Source organism: Notothenia rossii (assembly GCF_949606895.1).
Source record: "Notothenia rossii genome assembly, chromosome: 3".
NCBI classification, from domain to species: domain Eukaryota; kingdom Metazoa; phylum Chordata; class Actinopteri; order Perciformes; family Nototheniidae; genus Notothenia; species Notothenia rossii.
The window spans coordinates 93079154-93093630 of NC_136901.1; the positions used below are offsets into that span (position 1 = coordinate 93079154).

Sequence of the window (14477 nt, forward strand, 5' to 3'; positions counted from 1 at the left end):
AAAGAGGATAATCCTGAGCTCATCTCTTACCATTGCATCATCCATCAATCTGTCCTGTGCTTCTCCCTGTCAGATGAGCGAGCAGAGGTGATGAACACAATGATGACAATTATCAATTTTCTCAGGGCGTCCTCTTCCTATCAGCATCGCATGCTCAGGGAATTCCTCAGAGAAGTTGATGCAAACGCTGATGATCTTTTGCTGCACAACAATGTGAGATGGCTCAGCAAAGGCAGGGTGTTGGAGCACTTTTGGTCCATCAGAAGGGAAGTAGCAGCTTTCTTGGCAGAGATGGGAAGTCAGAAGGCAACACAGTGTTCTCTCTTTTTAGAAGATGTGAAAAAGATGGATAATGTGGCCTTTTTGGTTGACATCACTTCACATCTGAATGAACTGAATTTGAAGCTACAGGGAAAGGACAATTCAATTTGTGAATTGATGACAGCTGTCCGCTCCTTTCAGAGGAAACTTGAAGTGTTCAAGGAAGATCTGCAGGGAGACTGTGAACACTTCCCAGCAGTGCAGGAACAGGTTCAGGGTCAGAGAAATGTGTCTTATTCTGTTGGCTTTGTAGATAAGCTGATTTTAAACTTCAGCAAACGTTTTGACAGCTTCAGCTTTGGACGGCAGCTCACCATGTTAATTCAGAACCCATTTCTTATCACAGATGTCAGGGAGTTCTCAAAGGAAGTCACACAGCACTTCAAGTGGGCAAATGCTGGGCCTCTCCAGATGCAACTGGTTGATCTCCAAGCAGACGTGGCCCTGAAAGAGCAATTTGGAAGAACTGACCCTGTCACTTTCTGGCTCAAAACAGTCTCTGAGACAGCTTTCCCAGGTCTGAGGAAAGTAGCTCTATATATATTCACCATGTTTGGCTCCACATACAGCTGCGAGGCAGCTTTCTCCACAATGAACATTATTAAAACAAAATATCGTTCCAGGCTAACCAATGAGAACCTGCATGTGTGTATGAGAACGGCGCTGACTCCCGTTCAAATCCAGTTTAGGACAGTCTGCCGTGGTTCCATCCCATTTCAAGTGCTGTTCGACGCTCGGCGTAACCCTCGGGGCACACTCAAACATCCAATCACAGAGCTTGAGGACTATCACGGGGTTTGTCAAGCGAAGCGGAGAGAATACTTACTTCCGGGTGTAATATTCTCTAAAGCAAATGAGCTGCTCCGACCCTCGGTCCTGACGGAAAGGTTGATAAACGCTGTGAGAATGGATCTGCGGAGAGCATTTCGCCTCGATCCCAACTTGCCTATTACCAACGTTCAGGGAGCTCAATGCAAGTCAATGGGACGCCCTGCCCGTTGAAAACTGACTCCTAAGTGTGAGTGTGACAGTTGTGCAATCTTACCTTAAAGCAGGAGAGGAGAGCGCAGATTTATTTTTAAGTTATCCCATTCCAAAAGGGTGGGATGATTTTATTAGAAGAAAATGGTCCACACTTTTACAGGGTTTTTACCTTCTCTCGTTAAAATATGACAATCATACAAAACATATCATGCTGTGGTTGATTACTAATATGAATCCTCAATTCAAAGTTTTACATTTCTTATTCTATTTTGTAAATCTCTCTTCAACTGTCCCTCTAAAGTTGTGACATTAAATTCAAACTTCAAATGGCCCACTTCAGTTGGTTTTAGTTGTCAAAACAAAACCAATTTGAGAGAACTTATCAGGGAAAATTCCGCTCCGGAATGCTTTTATGATCCACACAGGGACCAAAAACCAAAGACACCTTCTTCATACCCGAATATGTGGGAGAAGGTCATGACCTCTGGTGTGTAAGACGGGACATGTGCAGACATATTCTCCTATGGTATGGCCTAAACACATTTTAGGGCTCCAGTACTTTTCCATGAAATATGATGCATTTTCATTGTGGGTTGTACAAGAATATATTCGATTATATTAACCTTCGTTTTAATTATTCAACTTAATATGGAAACCTCAGCGGTGTGTACAGACAGAGTGATCGAAATACAGTTTCCCACAAATACAAAAACATGAAATCAAATATCCTTTAATAAGATTTTGAAATACACAGGAAAAAACTCCAAGATTTATGGATAATTCATGAGAAAAGCACTCGGATAGAAAGTCCGAAACATTTGAAATATTTGTAAAAGAAAATGTAAATAAAATGTCCAAAGAAAGTCATTCTTATTACAGGTTTTATAGTTTCATTTTTATATTCCACAAAGTATCTGCTTTGACCGTAGTCAGAGAAACTACTGAATACAGCAGGGCTATACTGGCCCATTGAGTTAGCCGGGTTGGATATCAAAATGTCTCTTTCTAAGTTAAAACGTTTTTTTGTCTTGTGTAACCATTAACCAATCAGCAACCAAGGTACAGTAGCAACCAGCTTGCAGGCCTGGCTCCAGGAGTTCTTGGAGAGAAGGACCGCTTCCTGCCGCAGGACTCAGAGTTCCTGAACATGGAGAAACAGCTTCAGTTATTATGCTCCAAATATCTGGATCAAAGTCACAGAAAGAATGTGTCTGCAGCTCAGAGAGTCCTGCTGGGAACCCAGAGATGTGGAGGACCCCAAAGTTTGATGATAGAAATGTAGAGTACGGGTCCCCAGCACATAGAAGCTGCCGGATGCTAACCTGCATATGTTGGGAGAGCTTTACAGATCAGGAGAGGAACTAAGTACATTTACTCAAGCACTGTACTTAAGTACCATTTTTTACTTGAGTATTTCCATGTTATGCTACTGTGTACTTCTACTCCACTCCAGTTCAGAGGTCAATGGTGTACTTTGACTCCACTACATGTCTTTAATCCCTTTAGTTACTTCTCAGATGTGGATGAATGATGTGAAATCTAATCAAGTGTTAAATCAGACTTTAGTTCCACCTGGAGTAAATCCACCAGCTACCCTGCAGTATACAAAGTCATTCAAACTAGCTGCACCTTTACCAGCTTTGAGAACACTTTCATGATCAATCATTATAAAACATATATCTATTATTCTGAAATGGACCAATCTGCACAACGACTACTTTTACTGTTTCTACTTTCACTATATTTTGATGAGAATACTTTTCTACTTTTACTTTCACCATAACCAATAAATACATTTATTCTGTGGTGAAACCTCAATAAACAAACTTCACACGGTACGACCTCTCACCTTTCTGTGTGTCTTCACTTCCTGTCACCTGAGAGGAGAAGGAGAGAGAGAGAGAATAATGATGATGATAAAACATGAAGAGAAACATCCAGAATGATGAAGAGAGAAAAACAAGAGTGTTGTTTTCCTCTGAGGTCATGCTCCATGAAAGAGTTTCATATCTTGATGAATGGAGCAGTGGCGGATTTAGGATTGTAGAAGATCCGGGGCTTAGCCCAGGAGTTGTTGGGGAAACGAATGTGCGTAGAGTTTTAAAGGATGCGGATAGTCTCACCTTGATTCTGGCGCATTGCTTATCGTTTTATAGATCTATTCTCATCCACCATCTTTGTTTGTGACGTAAAGAGTGTGAGAGTCACGTTTCTGAATCGGACACTCTGAGTGGCAGTCACAGCCAATCGGAGTCTGATTCAGAGGGTTGCCTGTCAGTTCCGTTGCCTGTCAGTTCCGTTGCTATGGTTCCGTTGCTATGGTTCCGTTGTTAAGTGTACTGAAACGAGAGCCGGTATAATTCCAAAACAATATAAAAATTGGAATACGTTATTTTAGTGTCTTAAAGGTAGACCGAGGTGTGAAGGGTTAACGTTACATCTTAGGATAATTTTTAGTCATGTTCTGTATACATACTAACATATAAGGGTATACTTAGTGTGGTTACTCCATGTTTACTAGCTATAACATTAACATTACATCACTGTTTTTCACTTCTTACTCAGTCAGCCAGACTGCAGATATCACCATTAGATTCACAAACCTGAAACATCATCCATTTCTTCACTGCTGGGGATGACATTGTTGTCAGCTGCTGATACTACTGCTGCTGCTGCAGCTTGTGGAGCCTTTTTCAATGAAAATAACTTTCTAATATCCATAACTTTATAGGCTATTAGCTTAAAACTCGTCAGGCACTAGCAGAGCCATATGGCGATGGGCACTAGGAAGGATCACTTCTTCTTCAGGGCCGGGAAGGTTACGCAGTATGCAGGCTACTGTCCCTCTGGTGGACTCTGGTACTGCACATTACTCCCGAGACGTTTTAAAAATATATATATATATATATTTTTTTTTTTGTATAAGTCAGAAAACATCCGGGGCTTGAGCCCAAATAGCCACCCCCTAGCGTCGCCACTGGAATGGAGGATATTCAGTACTCACAGGTCTTCTGGATCTTGGCTCTGATCGTCTCATTCTCTCTGATCCTGTAGGGATGAACACAACCCAACAGTTTTAGATCCAGTTTAAAATAAGTGTTTGTTCTTTGAGTCAGCTTCAGAGTCCTGACTGATCTCATGCTTTCCATCCCATCATATCTTCTCTGCAAACACTACGACTGACTGCTCTCAGCTGCATTACAGGAAGGAACCAGTCATTAGTCTAGAAACTAAAAACATCCCATCAAAACAGACTACCTTTTCCACTCTTCAGTCAAACCCCATTTGTCTGTGAGAGAGTTGATTACTAAATGTGGCTTTGCATTTCCAGCTGGCCTTCTATAGTTGATGAAAGAATGAGAGAGCCTGCAGTCAGTGGGTAACATCACTGATCTGTTGAGATTCCCAGAGAGAGAAACACCTCCCTGTGTTTAATACAATACTGCTGAACCAGCAGAGACCCCTTACTGACCTGAGGGTCTCCAGTCTGCAGTCTGGACTCTTCAGAAGATCTCTCAGCAGCTTCTCTCCTGAATCCTTCAGAGCGTTGTAACTCAGGTCCAGAACTCTCAGATGGATGTTGGACTTCAGAGCTGAGGCCAGAGCAGAACAGCTGGTCTTTGACAACCAGCAGTACCTCAGTCTGAATAAAGAAAACATGATGAGGATAAAAATCAGTTTATAATCCAGTCAGATGTTCAGGTCTGAAATGTGCAGCTCATCTTTACTGCGTCCTAATCAATGATCTTTCCCTGAATAACAGTGACCGTCATTCTGTTATTGAGGATCATCTTTATATCAGCCTTCTGTTTATTATCTGTGAAAACACATCTAAATGATTGGGAACTAGGGCTGCACGATTAATCGAATCGAAATCGCGATATCAGCTTGTGCGATTACATAACCGCAACAGGCTGTGATTTAACTACCGTATTTTCCGGACTATAAGTCGCACTTTTTTTCCTAGTTTGGCTGGTCCTGCGACTTATAGTCAGGAGCGACGTATATATGTTTTAAATGTCAATTCATGCTGACTGACATGAACCGTCTACAGCCACCAGAGGGCGCTCTAGGCTTGTGACAACTATATGCTGCCCCTGTACCACCGAAAAAAATAACATTAACATTAAAAGAAAAGAAAGACTGAACAAAATCGAAATGCCTCCAAAAAGAAAATCGTATGCTGCAGATTACAAACTGCAGGTTGTGAAATATGCATCCGAAAACGGCAATAGAGCAGCAGAGAGAAAGTTTGGAGTCAACGAGAAACTTGTGAGAGACTGGAGAAAAGCAGAGGTTGCTCTTGCCGCCATGAAAAAAACAAAAAAAGCGAATCGCGGGCTGAGGGCGAGATGGCCAGAGCTGGAGGAACGACTATATAGATGGGTTTTAGAGCAACGTGCTGCCGGGAGAGGCATGTCAACGGTGCATGTACGTCTCCACGCCCTGGCAGTTGCCAAAGACATGAATATAAACGACTTCAGAGGCGGGCCGTCCTGGTGTTACCGTTTCATGCAACGGAACCGGCTCTCTATCAGAGCACGGACAACTGTATGTCAGAAACTGCCAGCAGATTTTCAGGCCAAGATCGACAGTTTCCGTGAGTTTGTTGCAAAGCAGGTGACTGAACACAACGTGTCACCGGATCACATTATAAACATGGATGAAGTCCCCCTCACGTTTGACATCCCCATGGGCCGAAGTGTCGCAGAGAAAGGGCAGAAAAGTGTGAATATAGTGACAACTGGTCATGAGAAATCACACTTCACCGTGGTGCTTGCATGTTGTGGAGACGGATCGAAATTACCACCGATGGTCATTTTCAAGCGCAAAACCATGCCAAAAGACGACTTCCCCCCCACAATTGCCGTGGCCGTGAATGAGAAAGGATGGATGGATACAGAAATGATGAATGTTTGGCTTACAAAGTGCTACACTAAGCGTCCCGACGGCTTCTTTAAAACACGCAAAGCCCTGCTTGTGATGGACAGTATGCGAGCGCACATAACGCAACTGTTCAAAGATAAAATAAAAGCTTGCAACTCCATACCTGTCATCATCCCTGGAGGCTTAACAAAAGTACTCCAGCCACTCGACATCTCCGTGAACCGGAGCTTCAAGGCTGTCTTGCGTCGCCTGTGGGAGGAGTGGATGGTGGATGGAGAGCACAGCTTCACGGCAACGGGAAGGATGCGCCATGCAACTTTCCAGCAAGTCCTTGGATGGATCGACAAAGCATGGACTTCTGTGACAACCGAAACCATACTGTCCGGATTCAGAAAGGCTGGGATAACGGGAAATAATGCTGCGTCTGACGACAGCCCCGCAGAAGAGGAGACAGTGCTTCGTCTTCCTCCGGAGTTGGCGGAGTTGTTCCGCAGCGACACCGAGAATGAAGAATTCAATGGATTCAGTGAAGTGGAATGAGATCGGGAGCTTCGTTAACTTGCTTACCGAGACTTGGCTCGTCGTGTTAATTTAGCCTCTTTTTTTCAGCCTCCCAGCGATGTTCCTTATGCTATTGTGTAGCTGAATAACTGTACATATGTTACGTTAACATACCGGACATTCAGCCTGTTCTGTGTTAAATTAACTGAATAACTGTTTGTGTTAAATTACCGGTAACATACCGGACATTCAGCCTGTTCTGTGTTAAATTAACTGAATAACCGTTTGTGTTAAATTGTTAAGTGTGAAATAAATGTCTGAATAAATGCGAATTCATACTTTTTGACAAGAACTGTCTACAGCCGTGAGAGTGCGCTCTCGGCTTGTGACAACTATATGCTGCTCCTGTACCACTGAAAAAAACGAAGAAGAGAGCGGACGGTTCTTCCGGGTTAGCTGCTTGTTAGCCATCTGTTGTTAGCCGTCTTGTTAGCTTGTTAGCCGTCTGTTGTTAGCCCGCCGTCTTGTGTCCGGTGCGGCGCAGGGTCCACCCCTACCAGCCCAGCGGCCGAATGCTCAGTGGGTGCGTCCGAGATGCCCCGTCTGTCCCAGCAGTCCTCCGTCGGAGCGCGTCAAGGGGTAGAAGCATGCCACCCTAGCCCGACTCGCAGAGCCAGCCTCCAGGTAGAAGGTATGTGTTGCGTTAACATACCGGACCTGTGTAGTTAATAACTTCCCTTTCCAGTTTACCGTAAATGTCTGTTATTGGCTTGGATTTGAAAATAAATATCTGAATAAATACGACTTATAGTCCGGTGCGACCTATATACGTTTTTTTCCTCTTCACGACGCATTTATTGGCTGATGCGACTTATACTCAGGAGCGACTTATAGTCCGGAAAATACGGTAAATAATCAAATGTGCGTGGTGTAGAGCCGATGAATGGGAGTCGGAGGCGGTGTGTTTAATATGGAACTCCACACTTTATTTTCCATTTAACTACAAACACAAGAACGTGCTAGCTGCATGCTACTGTGAAGCTGGAATGCTAACAACAGGAAACCGGAACACCAAGTGTAGCACATCCCTCCCAAAGATGGTCGTACACTTGACTGATGATTTCTCATTTATTGAAACTCCAAAAATCAACGTAAGAGCTACACAAAGACACAAAACAACAAATACAGTTAAGCTTCATCCATATTAGCATCACTTTAGCAAACCATTAAACAAGTGAACCGCAAAGTTATAAGACAATATAAACGAATCAGGACACATGTTTATATCAGTTAACACTAACCTTGTGCCTCTTGCTAATACTTTAATGTAAACTCTTTATTTTGATATCGCCGTATTTAAATGTAGATATCTCCTTTAATGTCTGTACTTTATCTCCGTTCATCTCCGTCAAGTTTTTTTCTTTGGGAATAGTAGCTTCCTGTTAATAGCGCAAAGTCGCCTTCAAAATAAAAGCATATCTAAATAAAACAGGAAGTTGAGTTAAATTACACTTAAGAAATGTATACAATAGCAATGAAAGTAACAAAAACAATGCAATATCCTTTTCAGGTTCATTTGTTTGGGCATCCAGATGTCTTATTTAATGAACATGTGCATGTGTTCTTATATTTACTGGATAGTAGTGCAGAGAGTATGCAGAGAAAACCTTTATATTCAAAGAAGATATATTTTGGTATTTCTTTTATTTAGTCAATTTCTAAGTTATTTTCAAACAGTAGCCTACTACTCAGATATTGTTGTTGTTGTATTTGTTTACGATTCTTTGAGAAATACAGATCTCAAAATGATCATTTGTCTGTGCTCTTTCCTTTCCCTGACCAAGCACATATTACACTTTGTTCATTCAATCACAAATCACAATATTGTCCACAATAATCTCAATATGACTTTTTCACCAAATCGTGAAGCCCTATTGGGAACATAAACATTTCTATGTCACAAAGTCAACTTTATGTAAAACTAATATTAGTTCAGAGGACCTTCTTTATTCAGACCATTTACTAAAGAAAACATACATTTACTTTAACAACTAACAGTGGAAGAATAATAGTTTCTTTAGGAAACAATCAACTGTTATGACTGCAGACTACATTTAGAGAAATACAAATGTGATCAAACAACATTTACAAACGTATGGATGTTATATATATGTAGAAGAATAAGTTGAATAACTAATGAAACATGAGAGACCTCCAGCAGTAACAGAGAGTCAGTGAACTGACCTGAGAGTCTTCAGTCTGCAGTCTGGACTCTCCAGAAGATCTCTCAGCAGCTCCACTCCTGAATCCTGCAGAGCGTTCTGACTCAGGTCCAGATCTCTCAGATGGATGTTGGACTTCAGAGCTGAGGCCAGAACAGAACAGCTGATCTCTGACAAACTGCAGTCTCTCAGTCTGAATAAAGAAAACATGATGAGGATAAAAATCAGTTTATAATCCAGTCAGATGTTCAGGTCTGAAATGTGCAGCTCATCATTACTGCGTCCTAATCAATGATCTTTCCCTGAATAACAGTGACCGTCATTCTGTTATTGAGGATCATCTTTATATCAGCCTTCTGTTTATTATCTGTGAAAACACATCTAAATGATTGGGAACTAGGGCTGCACGATTAATCGAATCGAAATCGCGATATCAGCTTGTGCGATTACATAACCGCAACAAGCTGTGATTTAATTAAATAATGAAATGTGCGTGGTGTAGAGCCGATGAATGGGAGTCGGAGGCGGTGTGTTTAATATGGAACTCCACACTTTATTTTCCACTTAACTACACACACAAGAACGTGCTAGCTGCATGCTACTGTGAAGCTGGAATGCTAACAACAGGAAACCGGAACACCAAGTGTAGCACATCCCTCCCAAAGATGGTCGTACACTTGACTGATGATTTCTCATTTATTGAAAACTCCAACAATCAACGTAAGAGCTACACAAAGACACAAAACAACAAATACAGTTAAGCTTCATCCATATTAGCATCACTTTAGAAAACCATTAAACAAGTGAACCGTGAAGTTATAAAACAGTATAAACGAATCAGGACACATGTTTATATCAGTTAACACTAACCTTGTGCCTCTTGCTAATACTTTAATGTAAACTCTTTCTTTTGATATCGCCGTATTTAAATGTAGATATCTCCGTTAATGTCTGTACTTTATCTCCGTTCATCTCCGTCAAGTGTTTTTCTTTTGGAACAGTAGCTTCCTGTTAATAGGCAAAGTCGCCTTCAAAATAAAAGCATGTCTAAATAAAACAGGAAGTTGAGTTAAATTACACTTAAGAAATGTATACAATAGCAATGAAAGTAACAAAACAATGCAATATCCTTTTCAGGTTCATTGGTGGCCAAAAATAATGTTCCATCTGTAATATGCCGTTACTTTGGGTATCACTTTTATTTAACATATATGTTGTTCCAGTTGTAGAGGTTACACTAAATATGCCACATGTTGTTACTTGCTCTTTTCTCTGTTACATCCTCATTTCTTTGGGCATCCAGATGTTTTATTTAATGAACATGTGCATGTGTTCTTATATTTACTGGATAGTAGTGCAGAAAGTATGCAGAGAAAACCTTTATTTTCAAAGAACATATATTTTGGTATTTATTTTATTTTGTCAAATTCTAAGTTATTTTCAAACAGTAGCCTACTATGAAGGTAGATATGGTGCAAAATGCGAGAGCGTGTAAAACCTGATGTGAGCACTTGCAGAAAAAAATCTGAGTTTGATACATTTACACTTCTATAAAATATCCACGTAACTGGGAACCAAATTTGAAGTCACAGAAGAAAAAATAAAGTTTTGTAGCTTGTAGAAAAAAAATTAACTTAGTGATGAAATGTTCACTTGCAGAAAAATAAATATTTGTAAAATATATTTTCCATTACAACTGCAACTTGGTTATTACAACCTCTCAAATCAGTCATTAAAACTTGACGAATCTGCTCTGTGGCAGTATAAATCGACGAATCTGCGGTCTTGACTTTTGCTACACTTCTTGCGATGAATGTGTCGCAAAAGTAATTTTCACCTGTAGATGTGGGGGGAGGGAGGGGGGTTGGAGTGAAGGGGAGGAGCTATCAGAACGACGAGGCACGGGTCAGTCACACAGTCACAGCCATAGTCACATCGAACCGGATGACTGCGGGGCTAACGGTTCGTGTCGCTACCAGTCCGCTGACATGGCGCGTCAATCAACAGTAAGTTTTGCCCGTTACTTGCCCAGTATTACTTTGAATATTATTATTGTGATTGAGGATTAAATCCGCTTTGAAGTCCACCGTTTTATATCGTGCAGTTTAGCGGCAAAATAACGTCAGTTAGCCAGCTAACGCTAGCTTTGTTGAGTTTATGCTAGCTAAACAAGTAGTGGTTGTAATCTACAGCAGTAATTAATATATTATAGCCTACTGCTTTGGCACTAACGGTTGATAACCGTTTATGAAAATAAAACCAATTGAACTGTACTGAAATAATGAGAAGTTTTATAATTGTCTTGGGCTCCTGCTGTTTTTAAAGCCTTTGTAAATTATCCAACGCAACTCCGGTTCAAGCTCCGTGCTAGAGCTTTTCAGGTTCAGAACCGGTTCTTCGGTTTAGCTCCGGCTCTTTTCACACTGCCCAGATTCCGACTGGTGCTGCGTCATTGCGTCATCGTTTGCGTCATGACGTAACCGTTTGCGTGACTGCTTCATAAAGCCAAACGCGCGGAAACCCCTCACAGCTCACACTGACAAGAACAACAATGGCCGATTGTGCTCCAGCTTCCTCTGTACCTCTTCAGAAGACCAGATTCCCAGTAGGTAGCTGGTCTCTTCAGTGGACCACTGCTGCTTGTTAAGTTTCTCCATCGTTGTGTACAAACTGGATAAAACGTCGGCTTTTTGTTGTTGTTCAGGAGTTGACTCTCGTCAAGTTGTAATGACTGATTTGAGAGGTTGTAATAACCAAGTTGCAGTTGTAATGGAAAATATATTTTACAAATATGTATTTTTCTGCAAGTGAACATTTCATCACTAAGTTCATTTTTTTTCTACAAGCTACAAAACTTAATTTTTTTCTTCTGTGACTTCAAATTTGGTTCCCAGTTACGTGGATATTTTACACAAGTGTAAATGTATGCACACAAGGTCAGATTTCTTTTCTGCAAGTGCTCACATCTGGTTTTACACGCTCTCGCGTTTTTTGCACCATATCTACCTTCATACCTACTACTCAGATATTGTTATTGTTGTATTTGTTTATTATTCTTTGAGAAACACAGATTTCAAAATGATCATGTGTCTGTGCTCTTTCCTTTCCCTGACCAAGCACATATTACACTTTGTTCATTCAATCACAAATCACAATATTGTCCACAATAATCTCAATATGACTTTTTCACCAAATCGTGAAGCCCTATTGGGAACATAAACATTTCTATGTCACAAAGTCAACTTTATGTAAAACTAATATTAGTTCAGAGGACCTTCTTTATTCAGACCATTTACTAAAGAAAACATACATTTACTTTAACAACTAACAGTGGAAGAATAATAGTTTCTTTAGGAAACAATAAACTGTTATGACTGCAGACTACATCTAGAGAAATACAAATGTGAACAAAACAACATTTACAAACGTATGGATGTTATATATATGTAGAAGAATAAGTTGAATAACTAATGAAACATGTGAGACCTCCAGCAGTAACAGAGAGTCAGTGAACTGACCTGAGAGTCTCCAGTCTGCAGTCTGGACTCTCCAGAAGATCTCTCAGCAGCTCCACTCCTGAATCCTTCAGATCGTTCTGACTCAGGTCCAGATCTCTCAGATGGATGTTGGACTTCAGAGCTGAGGCCAGAGCAGAACAGCTGATCTCTGACAACCTGCAGCCCCACAAACTGAATAAAGAAAACATGATGTGACTTTAGAAAACAAAGTTCCTGTTTGAAATAACTCCAGGTTTAATAATCTGTTCAGAGTTAAACAGGGTTTTAATGTCAGAGATGATTTAGAAACAATCCACTGATAATCTGGATCTTTCACTTTGATCAGATGTTTAACAACTCCTTCATCTCCCTCACAGCTCATCAGTACTGACAGCATCTCCACTGACTCATGGAGCACAGGGTGAGTCTGTGGAAGCTCAAACTCTCTCCCTCACACATTCACCTTCTCTCTGTTACTCTGATCAATATTCAGTCATTAGCAAACATGGAAGAAATAACAATTAAAATGTATTTGTTCAAATTCAGAAAATCATAAACACAAACAGATCTGTATGAACTGCAGTCAGTGAACTGACCTGAGAGCCTCCAGTCTGCAGTTTGGACTCTTTAGTCCAGAACTCAGCAGCTCCACTCCTGAATCCTTCAGAGTGTTGAGAGCCAGGTCCAGATCTCTCAGATGGGAGGGGTCCGACTTCAGAGCTGAGGCCACGACTTCACATTCAGTCTCTGAGAGTCCACAGCCAGTAAGTCTATAATAACACATATATTACAACATGTGTTAAAACAAGAGGAAACATTATATTAACTTGAAGCATTTGATGAAAACATATTTGAAATGTTCTGATTGAGATTTGCTGTCAGTCCATTTTATATAATATATCATAATATATTATAGTAGAGTTGAATGAGCTCTCAGTCTGATCTGATCACATGTCTGTGCTCTTGCTGTCACTGACTGTTACCAAAATAAACAGAAATTAAAAGGTCCCCTAGTATACTGTTTTTCATCAATATATTATACACTGTAAAAAAAAGTCAGTTAAATTAACAGGGAAAAGCTGTAAAATCACGACATCAAAAAACTGTAAATAGAGAAACAATGAAGCAGTGTTTAATTTACAGTAATATTTCGTAAAGTACCTAACCAAACAAAAGTTTTAAATTCACATTAAGAATATGTTAAAATAATTATATTTAATTGTATAATTTACAGATTACTGTGGTTTGAACACAGAAAAACTGTAATACATAAAATAATACAATACAGTTAAAATTACAACATAACAGTGTTAAAATCATGTTTTTGTTTTGTCAGGTTTTTTTTTTTTATACGGAAAGAAACTGTATTACATTTTACAAATTCATACTTTACAAATAAGAATATGTACAATTACAGTACAATTATGTTAATATAAAGGGTGATTGCAGTTAACATTAATTATATTACTTCTGAGGTCTGGTGGCATTTTCAAAATGTGTACACATCATCTTAATTTAACCTTTTAAAAGTACTTCCATATAACATGATACCCATATTTTTCATAATAAACATTGCAGAAACATCTCACTCTCTCTATCCTAGAGCACTGTGTGAAGAGGTAATTTGGCCCTAAAGCTGAAAAGCTGAAGTCTACTTTTTGAGTCTTGTATTATTGTAATATCATATTTTATTATAATGTTATGCTTGCTGTGAAGCACTTCGGTAAACCCTCTGTTTTTAATATGTGCTATATAAATAAAGTGGATTGGATTGCCTTTTAAAATAAAATTGGGACAGCCTTCTCTCTCTCTTGTCTCTGTTGGCCTAGTAGAACAATAAGCAGCAGACTTGTACTTCTTTATAATTTCTACTGGATCTTAGATCTGCGCATGCGCAATACGGGTCGGGGATTGACCAACCGGCTCCCACTGCTCTGCTGTCTGTTAACGTTGTTAAGAGTGGTGGGGGCGGATCGACAGCTTGAGCAGCTGTCAACTCAACATTGTAAATAACCAACCAAAAACGATCGCTGGTCAGGGGCGGATCTAGACAAATATTCATTGG

At 40.2% G+C, this 14477-nt stretch overlaps 1 protein-coding gene across 10 annotated transcripts in view; it reads right to left on the reverse strand.

Moving 5' to 3' along the window:
* Nucleotides 1-1392: 1392 nt before the first annotated feature.
* The window catches only part of LOC307031210 (protein NLRC3-like), a 48758-nt gene continuing 35673 nt past the window's right edge, over nucleotides 1393-14477 (reverse strand). For 3 of the 10 annotated variants that reach the window (XM_079668112.1, XM_079668111.1, XM_079668109.1), the window contains 7 exons: nucleotides 13009-13182; nucleotides 12434-12604; nucleotides 8938-9108; nucleotides 4778-4948; nucleotides 4310-4353; nucleotides 3155-3182; nucleotides 1393-2446 (listed from right to left, as the gene is read on the reverse strand). In XM_079668112.1, the coding sequence (XP_079524238.1) occupies nucleotides 3169-3182; nucleotides 4310-4353; nucleotides 4778-4948; nucleotides 8938-9108; nucleotides 12434-12604; nucleotides 13009-13182 (745 nt within the window). In that variant the 3' untranslated portion in view covers nucleotides 1393-2446; nucleotides 3155-3168. Of the gene's footprint in view, nucleotides 2447-3147; nucleotides 3183-3428; nucleotides 4354-4777; nucleotides 4949-8937; nucleotides 9109-12433; nucleotides 12605-13008; nucleotides 13183-14477 lie in introns of all 10 variants that reach the window. The other 7 variants (XR_013805884.1, XR_013805885.1, XM_079668110.1 and 4 more) reach the window with 7 other exon arrangements.